The sequence below is a fragment of the Podarcis muralis genome, chromosome 11 (assembly GCF_964188315.1).
Source record: "Podarcis muralis chromosome 11, rPodMur119.hap1.1, whole genome shotgun sequence".
NCBI classification, from domain to species: Eukaryota; Metazoa; Chordata; class Lepidosauria; order Squamata; family Lacertidae; genus Podarcis; species Podarcis muralis.
The window spans coordinates 49,310,131-49,333,609 of NC_135665.1; the positions used below are offsets into that span (position 1 = coordinate 49,310,131).

Genomic DNA, 23,479 nt, shown 5'->3' on the forward strand with positions numbered 1-23,479 from the left:
GAAGCTCTTTTTAAATATTAGGCATAATATTTAATCTCTAATAATGCTTCTGGCCATTTCATGTGAAAAGTTGAAGTTATAATTAAAGATACATTGGCTGCTTCATAAGTTTTGCAACCCGTTGTCTGGTACTGCATGCAGGTAGTGGCTGAGCAATTCAGTTTACTTTTGAGCCTGGATTCATAAGGGTTCAGTCAAATAACCTGCTTTTCAATGTCAGTGGCACTCAAGGCAGGGGATTGAGTCTACCAGGCCACACATTCTAAACAGAAACTATCTGCTTGATTTTAGGTTGGTAGATGTTTAAGGAACTGCTAGGTATTCTAGGAAGTACTACTAGTACTAAATTCAAAATTGAACTCCATTTCCTTGTGTTAATACTCATTTAACATCTCATGTCTTATCAGCATTAAGGATCAAGTATCTTAAGTACAGCCTACTTTTTCTGTCTTTTTCACAGTGGTTGATTAAAGTAGCAATTTTGTAGATAATATGTTTTAAAGAAAAAGCTATTAGCCATTTTGAGCCTATAGGAGACAGCATGGTATGACATATTGATTGTATATTTATAAGCAAATTTCTAATTGTGAATGAGAAAAATCACTAAAAATATTTCCTAGTCTACTGTGTTAAGTATGCAAATGACAAGCTGTCAGACAAAACAAAACTCTTAGCCACATCTTTATATTCCTGTAAATGGCCAAAGTTACTGTCTCCGGCAGTAGAAAGCACTATATCAGATTAGGAGTATTTATGTGAAGTGATCAAAATCTAGGTATTTTACAAGTTAGTTTGTCTCAGGTATATTTCCTCTCTGCTTCTTTAGCATACAGCTTGCGGTCTCAGATGAACGGGCTTCTTTCACTGCAGTGTCAAGTGTTCTTCCAAGTAGCCCTCTTGTTCCAAAGAACGAAGAAGTTAACACTACTTTACCGACGGAACAACCACCGAACGTTTCAGATGCTGTTAGGCAAATGATGCAAGATGAAATGTTTAAGTTGGTTCAGGTGAAAAATATTCATTATGAAAAAGTGCTCCAGAGCCTGCTAGGATTTTTCTGGGGGACATGTCTGAAACACTTATAGCAGAAGAAGTTCCTTGTTTGTTTGTGTACATTTCACTAATTCATCATGTTGTTCCTCAAAGGGGGTTACATATGGTACTCAGGCAGCTTCTGGGACACAGATGGGGGTTCAAATACTCATAGAATCATAGAGTTGGAATAGACCACAAGGGCCATTGAGTGCAACCCCCTGCGAAGCAGGAATACTCGTCTCCCCACATACTTGTTTAATGCAGGGAGGGGGACTGTGGCTACTGTCCTTGCAATACTTGCCTGTGCTCTGTGTATTTGCATGAATCCTATGGGTTCAGGGTTCCCTGTAGGCACTTTCAGCTTTATGCACATAGGAACTTCTTTCCAATGCTCTGCTGAATGTTAAGAGGTTGGGTTAGAGCTGGCGGCAGTCCACTTGGGAGTGGGGCGAATGGGTACACTCCACACTTTAAGTACAGTGAAACCTTGGCTCCTGAGGTTTTGGAACATTTCAGCTCCCGAACACCAAAAGCCCAGAAGTAAATGCTTTGGTTTTTGAACGTTTTTCAGAAGCCGAACGTCCGACAGGTCTTCTGCTTGAGTGCAAGAAGCTTTTGCAACCAATCAGAAGCGGCGCCTCAGTTGTCGAATGTTTTGGAAGCCGAATGCGCTTCCGGAACAGATTACGTTTGACAACTGAGGTTTAACTATGCACATGAAGGAGGCGTTTCTGAGCACTGTGGGAGTATGATGTGACTTGAGATGATCCATTGAGCAAGACTGTGTACTGTTTCATTTATTATATATTGGTGAAAATTCTGCATCTACAATAAAGTACTTGCAATAATTGCGCAGGACAAAACTGTGCTTGTGAAATATGATCTTCCTGAGCAGAATGCTTGGTATTATCCAGCTGGTATTATTTCACTAAAATATAGAAACTTTTGCCTTCCTAGATAACTGCACTTTGCTGAGTCAGTGCAATAGAATAAGAATATTATGAATTTGTGGGGTTTTTTTAGTCATGATTTTGGTTTATATTCTAGCTGCAGCAGATCAACTTTATGAGCCTCATGCAAGTAGTAGGATCATCATTTGCCAACTTGCCAAATATGTCACAGCAGATGCAGCAGTCACAGTCCTTTCAGTTGGGAAGAAACCAGGCTGCAAACACTGGCAGCACTGATGTCAGTAGGGCTCCTCCAAAACTTGTAACGTGTGACTTGCCAGTAAAAGAGATGACAACTCTAGAAAACAGTAGTGATGTCACCAAGAAAAACACCAATTCTCAGGAGAAAAACAGCTTGCATTATCAAAGTCATAATGGAGATACTTCAGTAAGTAGAGAGTTGCCCTTTTAAATGTAAAGTTATAATTCATTTAGGGTCTTCATCTACTACATTAAGCCAATGTCTCTTCACCTTGTGACAGTATATTTTTCTCTCATTTAGAATCCACTGCACATCAGTGATTCTTCAAGCTTGCCAGAGGGCCAGACCAATGGAACAAGCCAGATTCCACCATTTCAAAACTTGCTTCATCAGGTTCCAGCCAGACCATTACCTTTATTATCAGTTTCCCTAAATGCTGAGAAGATACCTAAGCTTATTCCAGTTTCAAAACCCTTAAATAATGCAAGTGGGCTTCCTTTGCTTAAACTTAAACCTGACTTTCATTTCCAGCCACTCAATATCTGCCCAGTAAAACCCCCAAAAGTTTTCAATGGACCATTCCCAAAACAAAGAGAAGCTTGGGGTGTACCCCCTCCTCTGGTGAAGAGTCCTCAAGGTGTACAGATGCCAGAGTACAAAGGAACAACAGAACACCTAAATTTGAACAACTATGATCAGGCAGGCCGTTGGTCAGAAACTGTAAATAAGGGTCGTTCCAACCATGTTAATTTGGATGAATATGAGAAAAAAGAAAATATGGCGCCTTCTCAACACCTTCATGCACATTTAAAGGCGGAGAAGCCACTGGTTGACAATGGGATTCCCTTGCATAAAACTTACCAAAATTTTGCACAGATTCCTTTGCTTTATCTGAAGCCCTACTCGCAATACAAGCATCCATCTGCTATGCCACCTGCTAAACTTTCGGAAAAGAACTTTGATTCCATAGACCCCTTTTCGCAGACAGGAATGCCATTGCTTTACACTAATTTACCTCCACTCACCAAGGTAATTGATTCCATATAAGCATGCATAAAGATATCTTTTGAAAGTTTTTCTGTTTCAGTCAGCCTGTCTAGACACATGATTTGGTTATATCCACTCTGAAATTTGCTTCAGATGTTTTATATGTTTTGTTGTTTTTAGATGTTATGTTTTTTATTTTCATTTGTATTTTTATTACTGAACTGTTTGCTGCTGGGCAACCTTTGGAGGATATCAACTTAAGAAATAACAAATATTTTAATTAAATAATTTAACCTTTCCTTTAAAACAGGGATGGGGAATTGGTGGCCCTCCAGATGTCACTGATTCCCATTATCCTTGAGCAATGACCATGTTGGCTGTGGCTGATGGGAGCTGGAATCCAGCAACACCTGGAGGGGCACAGAGTCTCCATCTCTGCTTTAAAAGATGTGCATAAGAATTAACTATGTCTTAATAAACATTACTCCTTCCTTTGATTGTTGTTTCCGTTTACATTAGTGGAATTTGAACGTCTTTCAGTATTTTCAGAATCTGACCTCTTTTGCTTTTCAAAGTCATCATCCTATTTGGGGGAAAAAACATTATTCACGTAATTATCAAATCCTGCTTTCTTTCCTAAACAGTTTCAAACACCAAAACTCATCCCACTTCAAAATATCATTGCATTTGAGCAAAGCCGCCAGGTTGTCCAAGTCCCCCACATTGGGGATAAAGACCATCCTGAAAAGATTCAATTATTAAAAGCTAACTTTAAACCGCGTGAAGTGAGACAAGATATGAATAATAAAAAAAGGTAAGAACAAATAGTACTGATCATACCAATCTATCTAAATGTGATCATATTAGTTTTGGCGAACTTAACGTAAGAAAAAGGCAGTAACTATGGGCTGATGATAAATTACAAAACAAATACAATTTATCCCTTCTAGTTGTACTGGTTCAGAAACAGTGGTTTCTTCTGCCAAATCAGAGGCAAGATAGCAAGCTGACTTTAGTCTGGATTAGGATCCACAGAAACTTCATAAACTCTGGTTTGCTGTCTCTTGTTCCTTTTATCCCACCAAGCTTAAGCATCAGTCTTGTTTCCGTTTTGTTATTTTCCATGTTTTATTTTAAAGAAGGCGGCTTTAGCCCCCACAAGTTCCCTGCTTCTTTTAAGAAGTGTGGGAGTTGTCTCTGATCCCTAATGAGCCTGGAGAGGAACTACTCACGGTAATTCTATCAAGTACTGAAACCTCCATAGGCACAATTCACTGTGCGAAATACCACGGGGAGAGGCAGGCAGGGTCTTGTGGTCCAGTTTTATGGTCATTTGAGTGTGTATAACTTGCCCATTTTTGCTTCCTTCTTTTAAACATGCTCTTGAGACACAAAATTAATTAATTGTTCTGGTCTTGAGTGAAGTGGAGGTGTTCTCACGCTCATGTTGTCATATATAGTACCCTGCCCCAACAATTTGGTACCCTCAGGCAACTGCCAGGGCCCCAACATCCCAGCAGGATCTACCAGCACAGGCACATGCCTTGGCCCCCCTCACACCAGTCAGTTGGATTTGGGAAACCATGATTCAAAAATCTCCCACAGTGCCCTGGGAAACTGCACTCTGCAACCCTATAAGAACCTCCTTTTGTATCTCTCCTGTATCTCTGTTGTACTGTGGTATTAAGCGGTAAAAGTAAATGAAACAGCCACTTCCCAGCTGCCTGCTGCTGTTTTCAGATGAATCCATTCTCAGGAAACACCTGGACATATAAAGAGGCTTACCAGGTGGTATTTGATTTTTCTGCGAGTCCTTTGACACTAGTGCCATCCCTAGGTTGCTCAGTTGATGGACTTTGCTATTTGCCTAAATACAAAGAGAGAATTATCAGAATGTTGTTAAAATGCTAATGTAATAATAGGCAGAGGAGGCGTGTCAAGAAACAGATCAAAGAGAAGCAAGAAAGGAAGAAAGCAACTGTGACTTTTCAACAAGATGGCTCCGTTGTTTCAGCTGATATTGTAGAGCAAGCAAAGGTACAGTGATACAGCAATTCTGACTCGTAATTCTCTTGTTGACTGTATTATTTGCTTTAATGAGCACTTCCAAGCTGTTGGTATTCAGCAAGAGAGATTCAAGCACATAGTGGGAGATTTAGATTTGCAGAACTGAAGTGCTCTTTTGCCCTAGTGCAACAAATCCACTATAAAAAGGCAATAGACTTTTTGTGGTTAGGAAAGTAATGAGAAAATTCACTGAAAAGTGTGGGATGAATGAATTACTAACTTGAAGACCCTGTGAGGAAATCAAGTCCAAAGCTTATTGTCATATAACCTCCGTGCTAACAAATCAGCACAATTGCTCAGTAAATAGGTCTGCCTAAGCTACCACCCATGTGAACATGTCTGCATTTCTTTTCCTTAGGTTTCGTGTGACATTGTCATGCCAATAACAGCTCTGGAGCAGAGGAAGGGAGAACAAGAGATAGGTGCAGCCAGTGAAAAGGTTAACAACAACAACAACAACACAAAAAACTATACAGATTTAGTATAGAGTCTCATAGTGAGAAAAGAGCAGCTAAATGCTGAGCAGAAATGACACTGATATGATAATAGGTCTGCTCCTGGGCAGGGCAGAAAAGGAACCAAGGGTAGCGCCTCCAGAGCAAAGAAATTCCTAATAATAATAATAATAATAATAATAATAATAATATAATTATTATTTATACCCTGCCCATCTGGCTGGGTTTCCCCAGCCACTCTGGGCAGCTCCCAACAGAATATTAAAAACACAATCAAACATTAAAAACTTCCCTAAACAGGGCTGCCTTCAGATGTCTTCTAAAAGTCAGATAGTTGTTTATTTCCTTGACATCTGATGGGAGGGCGTTCCACAGGGCAGGTGCCACTACCAAGAAGGTCCTATGCCTGGTTCCCTGTAACCTTACTTCTTGCAGGGAGGGAACTGCCAGAAGGCCCTCGAAGCTGGACCTCAGTGTCCGGGCTGAATGATGGGGGTGGAGACGCTCCTTCAGGTATACTGGGCCGAGGCCGTTTAGGGCTTTAAAGGTCAACACCAGCACTTTAAACTGTGCTCAGAAACGTACTGGGAGCCAATGTAGGTCTTTCAGGACCGGTGTTATGTGGTCTCGGCGGCCGCCCCCAGTCACCAGTCCAGCTACCACATTCTGCATTAGTTTAGGTTCCGGGTCACCTTCAAAGGTAGCCCCACATGTTCCTGCCTATTCTGAGTGGGAGGCAAAGACAAACTTGGATGCTGACTTGTTAAAGTTAACTCTGGAGAAAGAAAAAGGAAGGCATATAGACAAAACAGCTCAGCCAACACAACAGCTCAGCCGGGAAACAGGATGGACTAATCAGAACAAAACCTATTTAATTTCCCTCCCTCAAATGCTTCCTAGGTATATTTTAAAACGATGATGGGAATCACAGAAACAAATCGAATTTAAAATAATTTGTAAGAAAGTTATAGAAAACCATGTATGATCTCTTAATCAAAAGGAGTTGCACACTTACCTATTTCTTACTTAAACATACTATATTGAAATAATATTAGTATCTTGAAATATGTTAGCAGCAGTTGAACCTATATGAATTTAATCATATTTATTCTTCTGTCAGGATAATCAAACAGAATTCAGCTATGACCTCAATGATGGTGGCTCCTTACTGAGTGAGTATTTCAACAAAACTGTTAAAGATCCAGTTATGACCTGTCCATTCTATTGAAATATGCGGTTGTATCCAACTAAGTCCTACTTAGAGTAGATCCATTGAAATGAATGAATTTAGTCATACCCGTTAATTTCTATTGGTCTGCTCTGAATAGGAGTCAGATGGAACACAACCCGTGGTATTTATCTTGAACAACAGTGATATTTAGCATGATCTAGTAGATACAAAGAACTTTGGAATGAATTGTCAGTCATAACTTTACATGCATTCACTGCTTTTGTGGATTCATTTTGAAATAAATCACTATTTCCTGGCATCTGTTTCCTATCTGTAGAAATGTGATTATATTTATAAGAGCAGGATATAAGAGCAGGATTCACCTAACGCACCTACATATGCAAAAATGTTTCTCTAGTCCTCTTTATTGAATATGAATTATATTTTCTTCATTTTTAATTCTACAGCTGAGATAGTGAAATTAGCAAAAACTATTAAAATAGTTTTCTTCCCCTACTAATTTTGATGTGGATAGTAATTGTGTATTCCTCCCTCTTAGACCCAGAGGCAGTTACTTCTTCAGCAGGACTACATTACTTAGCTTCTGTAAGAAAAAGAATTGCAGATCTTCAAGATGCCTCTACAAATACAGATCCTGGTAAAATAACCTGCAGGAAATTGTTATGTTGTTGTTGGTTTTTTAGCTTTTGCAGCTAAATTCCTTTCCTCTAAGTTAATTTATATTGGATTATCTCCTAGCAGCACAATCCTATGCATGTCTACTCAGAACTAAGTCACATTGTGTTCAGTGTGACTTCTGGGTGTGTTTAGGATTACAGCCTAAGAACTGTGGAAGAAATGGCAATCAATCATTTTTGCAATGTTAAGCATTGTGTATGAAAATTTGCCCTCTTCAGACCAAGTCCTTCAATCCTTCCACCAGAAATAACCCTCCTTCAATAACAAAAAAATTCCTTCCAGTAGCACCTTAAAGACCAACTAAGTTAGTTCTTGGTATGAGCTTTCGTGTGCATGCACACTTCTTCAGATACTTCTTCAGATACGTATCTGAAGAACCTGCTACTGGAAGGAATTTTTTTGTTTTGACTATGGCAGATCAACACGGCTACCTATCTGTAACTGTATCTGAAGAAGTGTGCATGCACACGAAAGCTCATACCAAGAACTAACTTAGTTGGTCTTTAAGGTGCTACTGGAAGGAATTTTTTTGTTTTGACTATGGCAGACCAACACGGCTACCTATCTGTAACCTCCTTCAATAAGTAACAGAATGTTTTGTTTTGCCTTTCTGTTGATTGATCTTGATTTTACTTTTTTCTTTACCAATCAAGTTAATAAATCACATCAAGATGTACAAACGGTCTCAGATGAAATAGTTTCTGAACCTGATAAAAATCAAACAATCACCGCTGCTTCTGCGTCTGTAACAGGTGTGCTTCCTTTCAGTCTGTTTGTATGAACTGTTGGGTTTTTTGCTTGCTTGTTTGTTTTTCAAATGTGTTCATTCTGGGTGGGTTCCACTTTTCCTGAAGTCTCCTGGGATGACTAAAAATTTGCTCTGGGTGTTGGGGAATAGTGTGGGAGGTGCTGCAGGGGACTAACCTTTTTTGAAGATTGGCCACATTGAGTGTTTGGATCATATGTCAGTGCATGCACAAATCTGTGGTGCCATTGTTAGAAGGAGAGGAAACAGGAACTCAGGAATGCAAGACTAACCTGCTGGATCAGACCAGTGGCCCATCTAGTTCAGCATCCTGTTGTCACAGTAGCCAAGTTTCTTCCTGTTTTCCAAGAATCTCTGTAACATTCTAATAAGGGCACCACACCAGAGGGAGAAGGGCCCTTTGGAAAAATAAAATGTGGCGCTATAATGTCCCCTCCTTGCTTATGAGATCTGAGAATGGGGTTTAGCAATTTGGTGTGGTGTTCAACAGCGCCACCTGTTGCTGAAAAATAATTTTTGAAAAGTTTCTCAGCATTGCCTTTTAATAAAATAAATTGAGGAACACCAGAAACTGCTTGGGAAGCCAAACATGCCCTACAGGTTAGCCAACCCTGCTGTAGGGTGGAGGAAGAATTGGCAAATGAGTAGGCAGATCTGTTGAACTGACAGTCCATGAAGGGACTCCTCTGGATCCAACCATGTATCTTTAAAGTTATCTTTAATTTCTTTTTATCTTAAATTAATCTTCAAGTAATTCACTTGCTCTCCTAAGGCCAAATTATTCAAAATATCCTCAGAAATCCCTGTATAGAATAGAAAGAATAGAATGTATTTTCCTGCTATTGATTCATCTTGACTTTTCTTTATTTTATCAATCAAGTTGTTAAACCTTTTGAGGATATGCAAACCATCTCAGAAGAAGTCGTTTCTGAATCTGGTAAAAATCAACCAATCACTCCTGCTTCTGCGTCTGTAGCAGGTGTGCCATCAGTCTGTCCGTGCTGATTTTTTTATATGTGCACATTGTATCTTCCTTTAGAAAAGAAACTTTATTTTACTGATTTAAAATCCATATATATCTATAGTATGAGACTGCCCCCCCCCCGTTAATATGGACATAAAGTTCATGTTGATTTTTATTGGCAAATAAATGTTGATGAACCACGTATTTCACTTACGTACCCTCTTTTATTGTCATTTGTTTTTCAAAGATAGCTAAGAAGTTAATATTTAGTCTTTGCCTTCTGTGAAGACCTTAGAAAAAAACTTTTGAGCAAATTTTGTATTTGTATTTCATATGTTATGATTAAGAGCGAATGGACTCCCCATCACACATCATGTTGTTGTTTTCTGCTGAGAACGTGCTTGTGGAGGAGAGGATTTAACTTTCTCATTTAATTTTCTCAGTCTTTGAAAGCAGTCTTTTCTCCCTTTGAAAGCAGTTACAGTGGTACCTCGGTTTATGAACTTAACCCGTTCCTGAAGTCCATTCTTAAACCGAATCCGTTCTGAAACTGAGGTGTGCTTCCACCGTTTGGATTCCAGTTTTGCGGAGTTCGTAAACCAAATAGTTCGTAAACAGGGCTGTTCTTAAACTGAGGTACCACTGTACAGTGGTGCCCCGCAAGACGAACGCCTCGCAAGACGGAAAACCCGCTAGACGAAAGGGTTTTCCGTTTTGGAGGCGCTTCGCAAAACGAATTTCCCTATGGGCTTCCTTCGCAAGACGAAGGCGCAGCGCGTCTTCCCCACTGTCTTTGGACCTCCTCCGAAGGCTGGCGGCGGGGAGGAGAGACCTCCTCCCGCCGCCAGCCTTCGGAAGGCTGCTCCGAAGGCTGGCGGCGGGAGGTCTCTCCGCCCCACCGGCAGCCTTCAGAAGGCTGCTCCGAAGGCTGGCGGCGGGAGGAGGTCTCTCCGCCCCACCGGCAGCCTTCGGAAGGCTGCTCCGAAGGCTGGCGGCGGGAGGAGGTCTCTCCGCCCCACCGGCAGCCTTCGGAAGGCTGCTCTGAAGGCTGGCGGCGGGGCGGAGAGCCTCTCGGGCAGCGACAGTCGCGTCGGGGAGGGCCCTCCGCGGGCCGGCCGGAGACTGGCGTTCAGGCGGAGCGGCAGCCTCCCCTTCCCCGCGTCCATCCGGCATTGCGTCGCCCTCGCTTAGCGACCCGATCCGTTCGCGGTGCCCGCTCCCAGGCAGCGCCGCCTCCGCCGCCTCCTGCCCCCGTCTATCCGCGGCCCTGCCGCGCCGACAGCTTCCCCTCGCCCGCCGCCCGGCATCGGGGTGGGGTCCAGGGGCCCTCTGAGCCGGAGACGATGGCGCAGCTGCCGTGCGCCCGCTGTCCCCTCAGCGTCCGCGTCCTCCTGGCGCCCGCTCGTCTCTGAGAGTGCATCCTTCTCTCGCTGTTCTGAATGTTGGCGGTGGGGAGGAAAAACCCTCCTCCCACCGCAAGCCCCGGGAACAGAGGACAAGTGCTGTGCGCCTTCCCCTCTGTTCCCGTACCTGTCCTGAAGGCTTGCGGTGGGGAGAAAAGCCCTTCTCCGCACCGCCAGCCTGGCAAGCGGTTTCCATAGGAACGCATTAATTGATTTTCAATGCATTCCTATGGGAAACCGTGCTTCGCAAGACGAAAAACTCGCAAGAAGGAAAAACTTGCGGAACGAATTAATTTCGTCTTGCGAGGCACCACTGTATTTGCCTTGATAGGTATAAGGTTAACCCACTTCCTCAGGGCTGCTGCTCCAAACAGAATCACAGGTCCTCTGTGGTTGCTTTTAACCAACAAAAGGAAGAAATACTGAGCGATCCAGTGATGCTTTTGCTGCATCTAGTGCAGTTAGGCCCTTGAAAACCTATTAAAGTTTTTCTGATGGAAATGAGCACCATCAGTCAAGTAAACTCCGCCAGAATCCCTCTTCTGGAGGAGACACATGAGGCTCATTCCCACTTGTAGTACAGGGATGGGGAACCCGTGGCTCTCCATGTGTTGTTGGATTCCATCTCCCATCAGCCTCAGCCAGCATGCCCAGTGGTATGCGGGAGACAATATGGTAACTAACCCCCACTGCTCAGCACAGGAGGAAAATACCTTACTGTCATAGCATATTCAGGTTTTCAATGTTCTTATCAGTCCTATTGCTACTGTGTCCAAATATATTTTCCAGCATTCCTGGATATTTACTGCCCATGGTGACTTAACAATTTCTTTTTCTTCACACAGAGCTTTTACCTGCAAGTGTTCCCCAGGCATTGCCACCAGATGTGTACTTGAACCTTACTTTCCCTGCTGAATCAGGAAATGTGTCTTTACAATCCTCAACTGATATTACATCTGATTTGGTAAGTTTTGAGAAATATGTGCTGATGATGCAGCAGTACATAGATACAACATGTGTGTTATATTCATGCATCCACTGAAGGGGGAGTAGTTCACTAATTTCATTTAATAATTTAATATTGATCTTTTTGATGCGGTTTAGACTGGACGGAGGTTTATCAATGTGATTGATATAGAAGATGGTGATCTTCTGAAAAACTTGCCAGATATTTCTGAGTCTGTTCCAAAACACATTGCCACTCAGCCTATGAAGTCTGAATCCCTAGCCTCTGCAAAATTGCATCACATGGCAGCATCTGTTACCAATATAGTTCCACCTGAAGAATTTGAGACAGAAGGTGAACAATTTTCATTTTATTTCAAAATATTCACTTTTAAAACCAGTTCCGTTTGATATTGTTAATTGAACAATTCCTCTGATAATGTGCACCCCTTCAAAACACACTCTTCCTGCAAAGCTATAGCGTTCATTGTTGTATATTGTGTTTCTAGCAGTTAATGGAAAAGCATTTTCCCCACTTTTTTGATTCAAAGGCAATCTTCTTCAAACCGAATCACCACAAGTGCCACCTAAGCCAGCAGAGACAGAGATTTCTGGTGATCGTCTAACATTGAACCTCCTGAACGAGGATTTCAGCACTGCTTCCTCCACAGGACCATTAGCCAGAAAAATGAGCAGAAAGCACATTTCTGCCAAGCTACAGGAAATGGATAGGCAGCTACTGGCCCTACAGAACGTGGCAGAAAGAATAGAAAAAGAATTTAGCAGTACTAAACTGGTAGGTTTATGTTTTATATGCTTCCTTCGGCTCAAAACTTTTTTGTGCCTGTGTTAAAGATTGGAGAAATATTTATGTTTAAAGTGTGGCTTTGTGATCTCTCTCCTTTTTTTCAGGTTGTGGACACTGTAGAAGATGTAGGTACAGGAGAGGATGACATCTCATTCTTTGCCCCAGGTGTTAAAGTTTCCAAAGAAGGTGGGTCTTGTTGGTTCTGCTGGCTGATCTATGGAAAGTTGAGAATAATTGTCAGCAGCAGGAGTGGAAGGGATGTGGGCTCAGGGTGAGAATGGTAGGATGAGATGGATGGAGAGAGGTTTCGCTGGATAAAATATTTTGAAATCAATAAAACAGTGTAGGGAGCATTGGGGAAAGGTAAAATAATCCAAATGTATCAAAATATTGCAAAAATAAGGAAGTGTCTTATGATACCCTCAAGACCTAATAAATGTATTGGTTCATTTCATGCATCTGAATGAGACTATCGCCAACAAAAGCTTATGCCCATAATGAACTTGGTAGTTAGATAATTCCCTAAGTCACACAGAGCAGATCTATGTAAATTTAATAGACTTAAGTCCATTGAGTTCAATGGGTAAACTCTGAGCATGATTAACACTGGATTTTTATTTTAAAAAACCCTTGTAAGTGTCACAAGACCCTTTCCTGTTTTTGCTACAAGAGATTCACACGACTGCTCCTCTGAACATATTGTAAAAATGTGTTTTGTTGCTTCTAAAACTCAATGTGCACTCATTTGGTTTCAATTATCCTTTTGTTGAAACAGAGCGCTATTCAACCCGTGTGATTGTGGAGAATTATACAGAGGAGGAAAGGAGTTTAGGAACGGAATCATTTCAAACTAACTACATTGCTTTACAAACACCCTCTGCTTCTCCTTCAGCATCAGCTTCTAATCTTCCCAGAATCAAAAAGTCATCTTCTGGTACCATTCCCTACTTGTTGATTATTCTATAATCATGCTGCTTACTGTTTTTAGTTAGCATTATTTCTATAGTAGCCACATTTCATCATATGTGGAATAGTTCTGCTTCCATAACATTTCTAACTTTGCCATTTCATTTAGTCGTATTTGAGGAAAGTGTCATGGATCTTGTGTGAGATAGTAGATAAAGTTGAGCCTGGTTGGGAAATTGTTCTTTCCTATGCTGTTACCTCTGTTCTGCCTTCTGCTTCCTCTGATCTTTGCATATTAAAAAGAAATGGGCAGAATATTATACTTACTCCTCCATATGAGGTGCCCTGTCTTACCTCTGTTCCTTACAGAGCTAGACAAAGGCTTGGCGTGAGAGTGTTGCATAAATCATTTTTCTTAATGGCATTGTACCACAGATGGATGGTTGAGCCCTAGTAAAACATGATTGGTGGGTCACTAAGGTCTGTAGGATTGTTCTGTTCATCACCAAATGACAGGCTTTTTAAATTATGTGGGCTGCCAAAAAATAGTGGCAATGCTTTAATGGTTTATTTTAGACTAGTGTCCTCACAGTCCTGTTTTAGTGATAGACATACTATGGTTTTAACACTACACTTGGTACAGTGGTGCCCCGCAAGACGAAAAACTCGCTAGACGAAAGGGTTTTCCGTTTTTTGAGTCGTTCCACAAGACGAATTTCCCTATGGGCTTGCTTCGCAAGACGAAACGTCTTGCGAGTTCTTGCAAGTTTGTTTCCTTTTTCTTAAAGCTGCTAAGCCGTTAATAGCCGCTAAGCCGCTAATAGGGTTGCTTCGCAAGACGAAAAAACCGCAAGACGAAGAGACTCGTGGAACGGATTAATTTCGTCTTGCGAGGCACCACTGTAGTTGTCCTGAATAACGTAATACTGTCTAAATACAAAGGTATTAACTATGGATGACTGCTTAGCAAATCCAAACACTGCAACTCCCAAGATCCCTGACATTAGGCTGACGGGAGTTAGCATCCAACATCATCTACAGAGTCACACTTTTCCTGTTTCTGTCCTAATGTATTTGTACAGTGTCCCATGTTGGTTGTATCTTATGGTGCATTTCTCTTCTACAATCTATGCTGTCAATAAATTCTGTTTCTTTTTGCAGATATTAATGTTAGATCAGAAGAACTGGATGAGAGGTATGTATGAGAAAATATTGAAATAGGAGATTTGTCTGGAAAACTGGACATGGGAAAATAGCCTTTGGGAGGAAGGGTTAAAAAACACCTGCCCACCCAAAGTCCTGATCCAAATTGAAAGTCTCCATAGATGCCTTTGTTTGTTTGTTTAAGTAAAGGTATGAAATTGCAATTATACATTTAATGTATCATCAAATTTGACTCCCTAGTTTTTTCTAGAAGTGGTATTTTTTTCCTATTTGCAGTAATGTAATTGCTTTTTTAAAATAGCTTTTCAGAAGATCCTCTGCAGATCACTGGCTTGAGTGGTGTTTCTGACATCATTGCTGATCTTCTACTTGAGGGTGGCATTTCTGCTTCAGAGCTGGGTCTCACAGAAACACAAGCAAAAAAAATATCCAGGTAATTGCTACATGACCTGTGACATTAAGGTAGAGTGGTTAGAGGTTAGGATACACCTTGGAAAATCAAGGTTCAAATCTCCACTCAGCCATAAAGTTCACTGGGTGATTTTGGACCTGTCATTCTCTATCAATCTAACCTACTATATAGGGTAGAACCATGTATGCCACCTTGAGCTGATTGGAAGGCAGGCAGGCAAGTAAGTAAATAATTACAGCTGAACCTTTACTGAGATTTGTGATAGACATCTGTTTACCTTAACCGGTCAGGTGGTATTGTGGGACAACATCCCCACCCCATCCTCGCCATTATGCAGCGATGGGCCATGACTCGTGGGGGGGGGGGTGTCCCAGCCAGCGCAACACCAAAAATGGTCCCCACACCATCCGGGGATGTGGATTTCAACCTGCCCCAAATTTGGCCAATCATGGGAAGACTGCGTTGCTGTTTCTGTCCTAGAGGCAGACCGTCTCTTGGATATTTATTCCCTCCACACACAGCTTCACTGAGATACATGATAAAGTTATGAGTGTTACCTTGAGAGAGGTCCAAATCCAGTTCTAGTCGTGGACTAACTTTTGTTTTCCATGCACTTGATATTTTTGGAAACTTTATAGTGCTTTGAGATCAAAACAGACATATATATTGCTATGCTACTTTTACATGCTTTTAAATGTCATTTCATCTAATTATTTGAAGTATGTGTTAATTATGTCTGAGTTTTGTGCTGTATTCCAGCCTCTCCAGTGTAGTGAGTGGGCATTCACATAAAACAGAAAAGGAGAGAAAAGATTTACACACTTGGATGAAAAGAAAGCGAAAGGAAAGGCTAGCTGAGTATCTGCAAACGCTGGCTGAACAAAGGGCAAAAGAACACAATCCATTTCATTTTAGAAGAAAAATGGTAAGACTACTTACACTGTATTGTGATCATGTGGTTGTAACAATTCAATGTAGAAAATCATTTTTAAAATGTGTTAAGATGTCGTTCTCAAATATGAATGCCCTAATCAGCTTCCGCTGCAAATTCTACATTCTTCTGTACAATCTATTACAGCTTTAAAATTTGCTGGATCCATTTGGGGCTGGTTCAGATACAGAAATGATCAAAGCTTATTTATTTGTGGGATAAAATATGAGAAGGGGTGGGGAGTGGGGGGAGGGGTTGATCACATAGCCTGATCCTTTAATCCAGGGGTGGCCTAACATACCAGTAGCGGGTAGAGCAAAATGAGTAGACATACAGTGGTGCCCCGCAAGACGAATGCCTCGCAAGACAGAAAACCCGCTAGACGAAAGGGTTTTCCGTTTTTGAGTTGCTTCGCAAGACGAATTTCCCTATGGGCTTGCTTCGCAAGACAAAAATGTCTTGCGAGTCTTGCCATTTCCCCCCCGCTCCCCCCCCCCTTTTTCTAAGCCGCTAATAGCCTTTTAGCAGCTCAGCCGCTAAACCGCTAATAGCGCTAATCCGGTAAGCCGCTAATGGGGTTGCTTCGCAAGACGAAAAAACCGTTAGACGAAGAGAATCGCGGAACGGATTCTTTTCGTCTTGCGAGGCACCACTGTACTCTTTTCTCTTTGTCCTTCACACATTCCATTCATTTATTTTCTGGTTGGAGTGAACCGTACATTGAGTATGGGTTAGCTTCTCCTACAGCCCAAGAAAGACAGGGAACATGCAACCAAATTTGGGAGGGGGAGTTGTCTATGCAGGGCTTTAGACTAGATGACCACTGGGGTCTCTTCCAACTCTACAATTCTGTGATTCTGTAAGGGCAGCAGACACCACTCCATCATGCAAAGATGCATTTACCGGACCTCTGACCCATTCAGTCACTCCCACCCCAGCAGTTGACTGAAAATTCTCATAGGTTGTGTCAGTTGAAAGTATAGTTGTGGACCATGCTTGTTGGCTTGAAATGTTCGGAGGCAACCAGTTGAATAGTTTTTATTTGTTGAGTGGCCACACCTCACTTTTCCATTTGGGCACAGTTCCAAAATCCTAGCTCTGAAAAAGCGCTTATGATGAATGTGTAACCAATTATGAAGAGAGAAGATAATTTTAGTAACCGTTTGCCTTTCTTGTATAGCCACTTGGGATCACAACACAGAATATTAAATTACAGCAGAAAAAGAAATGTGAAAAAGCTAAGTAAGTTATCGCTCAGTGCTATTCCAGCCTTTCCGTTTATTTTGTTCTGGTGTATGTGACTGCCAAGCCCTTTACCCTGGGTAGGGGGTGGAGTTTGGATCGGGCTGAGGTGTCTATGACAGCTCTGCTGGTCTCTGTAGCTTCCCAGCAGCCACCAGCTGTTGTCACTCTGTTGGCATGGAGCTCCCCTTCTGCCCACTCACTGGATGTGTGGATGGGCAGAAATGCCACTGGCTGCTGGATCCTAAGCATTGGGCCCAACTGTGATGTCGCCCTGTCATTCTGTAAAGCCCTGTTGGTGTGGGGATGGGAACTTAGGATTTCTCCATATAGACCTTTCAGTCACCTGCCTGGAAATAAGAAGCAATTTTACATAAGGACAATTGTCTCAGGCCTGGATATGAAGCTCCTGCCCTGATGATTTGCTGGAAAATAGGCCATGGGCAGAAAATTCTGACTCAAAAAAGGGGGGAAGATGGTACATCTAAAATTGTATATTGCTGTCTGTCCTGTTTCTCTGGGGAAGTTATACAACAGTGTTGTACAATTTAAGGCCCATAGATGAATTAGGATCCCTCTCTGCTTTCCCCCAAAGGTTAGACAGACTTTGTTTTCTTCATTAAACTAGACGAAATGTCAGTAAAGAAACAAGACTTGTAATAATAGGCTTAAATAATAGGCATCTTGTTTTCGTTCCCTTCAGAGCCTTGTTTTCTGAGCATCATAACATTAGAGTCTCTGAAGCCCTCACTCTGATGCATGAGCTGTTGTCTGACACTGTGCAACTTCCTTCAAGTGAATCACTATCTAAAACAAGATCACCTCATGATTTCAAGAGACCACATATTGCTTCCGCTGGAGGGTAAAGTATACAGGCTCCCCAATGCCTTTAATTTCCCCAGCTCAGAAGTAAGACCAATTGAGTTCAATAGACAAAAATATTAGCTGCTGCTTCCCCCACCATCTGGGTCAGGACCGCAGCATGGATGGCTAGAGTTAAGTGTGCACACACACACTCAAATATGCATGTTAATATAACATGTAGTTTGCTCTTCAGCCTATGTAGATTGTTGTGGATATCTGTGCTACTTCCAGTGCTAACAGCAAAAAGGGAACCTAACTTAGTGGTAAAGGATCTACTTTATATGTAATGATCCCAGGTTCAATCCCTGTCATCTCAAGTTGAATTGGTAAGATGATGGAATCAGTTCTTTGCTGTAGATAATACTTGCATAGAAAGCCAAATAGTTTGATATAGTTTTCTCAGTAGTTGGGAATCTGCCTTATGCCAACTCCTCACTGCAAAAATGAACCATTTGAACATTGCAGTGGTACATGGTTGTCATTACAGACACAATGGTATTGTAATGTTACATGATTAGCCCCAGCATGGACCCTGCTAATGTTATGAGAAGCCATTTTCATGCACTTTTGTATATTATTTCTGAAACCAGTATTGCTATGATAGAAATGTGGTATATCCCTTGTAGAAGTTGCCACGCTGCAAGGAGGAAGGCTGCTTCCAAAGGTAGTTTGAGTCAGACGAGATCCTTTTCCAGTCTGTCCTGTGGCATAACTCCAAGGAAAGGTAAGAATGGAGATGAGATGGCCACAATGCCCAGATTGCACTGAACTATTGGGGGGGGGGGGTTATATAGTTGTGCTTTCCAATTCCTGATCCATAAACTGGGTATTTTGTGTCATTTCTGCTCAAGGCCGACTATGCCAAACTCCTTACAGAAGAAAGGGACCAGAATCCCATCAAGGGGAGATGCGGTGGAAAAGCAGGAGACCCCTGCAACAGTGGTCAAGTCACAGGCTTGACTTAAGAAGTCAAGGTTTGTTATTGGACCAGTTCTCGCACTGTTCATTGGTGCTCATCTCTGCTTTCCTGCAGTGAACACTGAAACTTCTGGGAGGAAAGTTTTTTGTCTTATTATAAGCTTTAAAAGTCCAAAATACATAGGTTAGGGGTTTAACTAAGAGTTGGATAATCAAATGTCTTTACCAATGCTGTTTGCTGGAGTTGGGGACCTTTCTGGGCAGCTTCCCCAAGACTTGGAAATGCGAGTGAGCTTGCCCAATATTTGAAGGAGCTTTAAAAATGTTTGGTGTATTTGACTAGCTGTGCAAGCCATAACTAGGGTCTTGAACTTGGTGTTACAATAGATAAATTCAAAAGCACTTTTTGTGCCTGTGCAGAACCTTCTGAGCCTTTGAGGAAAATAATGATGTTTGAGATGAATACCATTTCAACACAACAAAGTAGCCAAATTTGTACTTGGTAATTACACCATTTAGTGGCATGTCCAATGGGCATCACTGTCAAGACCAACATAATAGAGAAGGCTATGGGAGCAGAGCTTTGTGCTGCAGTCCCTTGATTAGAGATTGAGGGCTTTTGACTTTGTTCAATACAGTAAAGTTTGCTGTGTTGAGAAGTTTATATTGCATCGCTTTGTAGCGCATCTTGCTTCAAATAGTAAGCGGTTGAGGGTACCAAGTTGTAATACTGCATGCACTGATTACAGAATCTTTATTCCTTCCATTTGTAACAGATTCATTTTGCTGCATCTCTCTTCTGTGAACTTGGAACTATAAGCAGAGAACAGTAGGCCCCAAAGTGTACCATAGCAGGGGTGACTCTAAGACAGTTATAATTGGGTAAAACGAATAAGAGGGCTCAGTAGCCCATATTAGATATTCTAGGGCAGGTGGAAACCACTAGCAAATCTGACTTTGGAAGCAAGGGGGATAAAGGTTGCAGAATTTAGGTCCAGAACACCAATTAAGAAGAGATAATTGAAGGAAAGAAATACTTGCAAATAAAGAATGTGCTCTCTTGCAGCTTCTGATGAGCAGAGAAAGTTCCAAGACACTGACACAACAACTCGCACAAATGAGGAGAGTGAAGACGACGCCATGAGTGTTTGGAGCATCCCTGATGAGATCCAGAGGATACTGTATGGTGGTTCTAATTCCCATTTCAAGGCAAGTGTGGAAACATAATTAGCCATTACTCATTCTGCGTATTTGGGACAGTCAATTTATTTTAATCCCCTTTTCTATGCAAATGCACTCGACGTTGCTGGCTAAAAATGCAGACATAACTGGGGGAAGGTGCCAGCCCAAGCCACTGGTGGAAGGGATCATGGCAGCATAGGATGCACCCACCCTACTGTCCCTGGTGGATTTCTGGGAGAGGGGGAAGAGATGCTGAAACAGTGTGAGCTCACAGAAACTCCAAATAAGGTGGTCTTTGCTGGCATTATGGACAGCAATGCTAGGCAGGCAGGATAATTATTCTCCTGCTGTTAAAGCAGGACCTGGCTGCTGCTCCGAAGGAGTGGCTATCTTGAATGTTTAGACCACCATCTGAGAGGAAATAGGGAATTTGGTAGACTGTCAGAGTAGAGGAGGAGAGGGGGGAAATGAGATCCTGGCAGTTGGTGGTGTCAGTATAAAGTTGGTGAAGAAAGCACTTTGGGGAGCTTAGTCTGGCTAGCTAAGCTCTATCACACAAACTCCTGTCATCGATTACCTTTTATATCTCCACAGGAGTCTTTGCCTCATGAAGATGCTTGCTCCATTGCCAGCCTTAATAACTTGGACAGTGTGTCTGAAAGTACTAGCAGCATCCTCAGCAAGCTTGACTGGAATGCAGTGGAGGCTATGGTAGCAAATGTGGAAGAAAAATAAAACCAGAATTTCTTGGATGCTCTGCCCTTTAAAAGGAAAGTAGGCCCAATATTATTTGGGAAAATATCTGACAGCTGACCATCATGGCATAATATTATGGCAAAATTCTAAGCAAATAACACTTCTTTCCTGACCAATAAGGTAGCATATAAAAGCAAAATCACGGAATTATGCAGACTAGTACAATACTACATATACTTCTTGGAACATGCTTATGTTTGGAACATGGCTTCTTGGAACATGCTTATGTTTGGTATATTGGGCAAAGAAGACAAGATTCATAGTTTCTGAAAGCAGTATTTAAATAGCAAGATTTAAATAGCCACAGTTGCACAGTGATTAAAAAGATAATTCATACCTAAGATTCTGAATCATGTTTTATAGTTATTTAAGTAGTAGTTTGTAGTAATGTAATAATTTTTTTTGCTGTTTAATACTTTCAAATGGTGTTTTTGCAGAAGAAAGACGATTCTGGCAGGTCAGTCAGTGTCGCAGCTTTATTGTTTGTCCCCAAAGGCCATTTACAATTGAATGACCCAACAAGGTTTGGTTGTTCAGTTGCTTTGAAGACTATGACTGATGCTGCCCACCTTGTCCATAGTCACCTTCTATTTTAAGCCTACTGTGACCATTTAGGTAAAGGGACCCCTGACCATTAGGTCCAGTCGTAGCCGACTCTGGAGTTGCAGCGCTCATCTCACTGTACTGGCTGAGGGAGCTGGTGCACAGCTTCTGGGTCATGTGGCCAGCATGACTAAGCTCTTCTGGCGAACCAGAGCAACGCACGGAAATGCTGTCTACCTTCCCGCCGGAGCAGTACTTATTTATCTACTTGCACTTCGTGCTTTCGAATTGCTAGGTTGGCAGCGGGGATTCAAACAGCCAACCTTCTGATCGGCAAGCCCTATGCTCTGCGGTTTAACCACAGCACCACCCGCATCCCGTGACCATTTACAAAATACTAGTTCCTACAGTCCACTGTGCTGTGAATGCAAGGCACAACACCGATTGTACCTTACTCCATTAGAAAGGCAGATGTGCAAGAATTACATCTGAGACAGAAATTGGTAGAATGAGAAGAAAAATTTAGGCTGCAATACTACACACACAAAACTTTAGCACAAGAGATAGCGGGGGGGGGGGGGAGTCTTGTAAAAGTGCGTCTATCCTCAGCTGGGCAAGCTGTCTTCCCTTGGATCTCATTTCATCTCTATATACCCTACAGTATATACAACACAACCTCCTAGAAGTATAGAGTTGGAAGGGACCATGGACTGATCTAGTCCAAACCCCCCCCCCCATCAATGCAGGAATCCTGGCCACAGCTGTCCCTGGGTGGGCTCAGGCCACCAGCCTTCGGGTTAAGAGCCATTGTGCCACCTGTTTACATTTAAAATGGGATTATAGGCTGTGAGGCAGGAAGTCCCCAAAGAGGGAATTCTGAATAACTAAGAGTCGGAACTTGATCTTTGAAACAACATTCTTAAAAGGGAAATCCAGATTAATAGAGGGATGTTAAGCAGACATGGTTTCTAACTTGTTGCCCTCTATATATTGCTGGACAACAACTCCCACAATCCCTATTGGCCATGCTAGCTGCTGTTGATGAGAGCTGGAGTCTCGACAATATCTGGAGGGCAACATGTTTTCCTATTCATGTTATAAATCATCTAAACTAAGAGTTTAAGAGTGTCTGTTGGACTCACATTCTTACCTGTGAGGAGTACTCAGGTGGCATCCCAAAGCAAATAACCCTGTACAGAATTGCTGTTTGCCTCCAGTGGTACTTGCTATCTTTGCAGAAATTACCTGGAGGCTGAAGGGGTATATTTGAAGAGAAACATAAGCCAACATTTAATTAAAAAGTAAACTTTAACTCAGAAGGGAGGAATACCCTTTGCTCTGCCCAGTTCCAAGGCACCATTCCTGAAAATAGTATTGCTGTCCTTATCAAATTATCCAAAGATTGATTTCTCTTGTCAAGTGCTCATCAATGGTCAGAGATTGCAAGATTCAGACTGTATAAAGAGATATCAAACATCCATATTTTCTTATTCAACAGTTTTGTTTGTATATGTAAAAGGAGTAGGTGGAATTTATTACAATTCTTGATGCCCCTCCAGAAGCAAGACTCAACATATAATCCACTCACCATTAACAATACCTGCTCCCCTTAGGAGCTTGTGCTGGACACAGTAAACAACTTTGAATCAGTTCTGTGTAAACTCAAAATATCCTGGAACAGTTGCTGCAAGGAACAAGCTTAAATAGCAATGGGAATATACATGAAATTTCAAACATTTTTGCTGTTAAATTGTATTCAACAGAAACAAAGTTTAACCACTAATATATTAATTCTACCCAGGAAGGTATTGGAATAAGTAATAAGGAAGTAATAAAACCAATTTGTAAGCACCTAGAGCGAAGCCTTCCCCAATGTCGATCCCTCTATATGTTTTGCACTGCAACTTCCATCTAAAACTCAAAAACTGTAAACCAAAACATCTAGAAGGCACTAGGTTGGGGAAAGCACACCTAGAGGGTAAATTTGACTTACTAACCATCAGCATGGTTTTATAAAGAACATGTAAAAGAAACTCATTAATTGACTATAACATTTGCTTTCCCAACTTAAAAGACTAAATTAGCACTAAACTGCAGTACAACAGTTAA

At 41.7% G+C, this 23,479-nt stretch overlaps 1 protein-coding gene across 10 annotated transcripts in view; it reads left to right on the top strand.

Moving 5' to 3' along the window:
- Window positions 1-21,168, top strand: part of CPLANE1 (ciliogenesis and planar polarity effector complex subunit 1) — a 52,339-nt gene extending 31,171 nt beyond the window's left edge. For 4 of the 10 annotated variants that reach the window (XM_028748748.2, XM_028748747.2, XM_028748751.2 and 1 more), the window contains 24 exons: window positions 827-1,007; window positions 2,083-2,373; window positions 2,488-3,216; window positions 3,819-3,988; window positions 5,097-5,211; window positions 5,600-5,680; window positions 6,817-6,868; window positions 7,427-7,525; window positions 8,220-8,318; window positions 9,213-9,311; window positions 11,545-11,663; window positions 11,804-11,999; window positions 12,196-12,440; window positions 12,557-12,638; window positions 13,228-13,386; window positions 14,520-14,553; window positions 14,824-14,955; window positions 15,694-15,859; window positions 17,046-17,107; window positions 17,811-17,969; window positions 18,598-18,695; window positions 18,823-18,945; window positions 19,956-20,098; window positions 20,666-21,168. In XM_028748748.2, coding sequence (XP_028604581.2) covers window positions 827-1,007; window positions 2,083-2,373; window positions 2,488-3,216; window positions 3,819-3,988; window positions 5,097-5,211; window positions 5,600-5,680; window positions 6,817-6,868; window positions 7,427-7,525; window positions 8,220-8,318; window positions 9,213-9,311; window positions 11,545-11,663; window positions 11,804-11,999; window positions 12,196-12,440; window positions 12,557-12,638; window positions 13,228-13,386; window positions 14,520-14,553; window positions 14,824-14,955; window positions 15,694-15,859; window positions 17,046-17,107; window positions 17,811-17,969; window positions 18,598-18,695; window positions 18,823-18,945; window positions 19,956-20,098; window positions 20,666-20,806 — 3,775 coding nt within the window. In that variant the 3' untranslated portion in view covers window positions 20,807-21,168. The remainder of the gene's footprint in view (window positions 1-826; window positions 1,008-2,082; window positions 2,374-2,487; window positions 3,217-3,818; window positions 3,989-5,096; window positions 5,212-5,599; window positions 5,681-6,816; window positions 6,869-7,426; window positions 7,526-8,219; window positions 8,319-9,212; window positions 9,312-11,544; window positions 11,664-11,803; window positions 12,000-12,195; window positions 12,441-12,556; window positions 12,639-13,227; window positions 13,387-14,519; window positions 14,554-14,823; window positions 14,956-15,693; window positions 15,860-17,045; window positions 17,108-17,810; window positions 17,970-18,597; window positions 18,696-18,822; window positions 18,946-19,955; window positions 20,099-20,665) is intronic. The other 6 variants (XM_077936417.1, XM_028748756.2, XM_028748754.2 and 3 more) reach the window with 6 other exon arrangements.
- The last annotated feature ends 2,311 nt before the right edge of the window (window positions 21,169-23,479 follow it).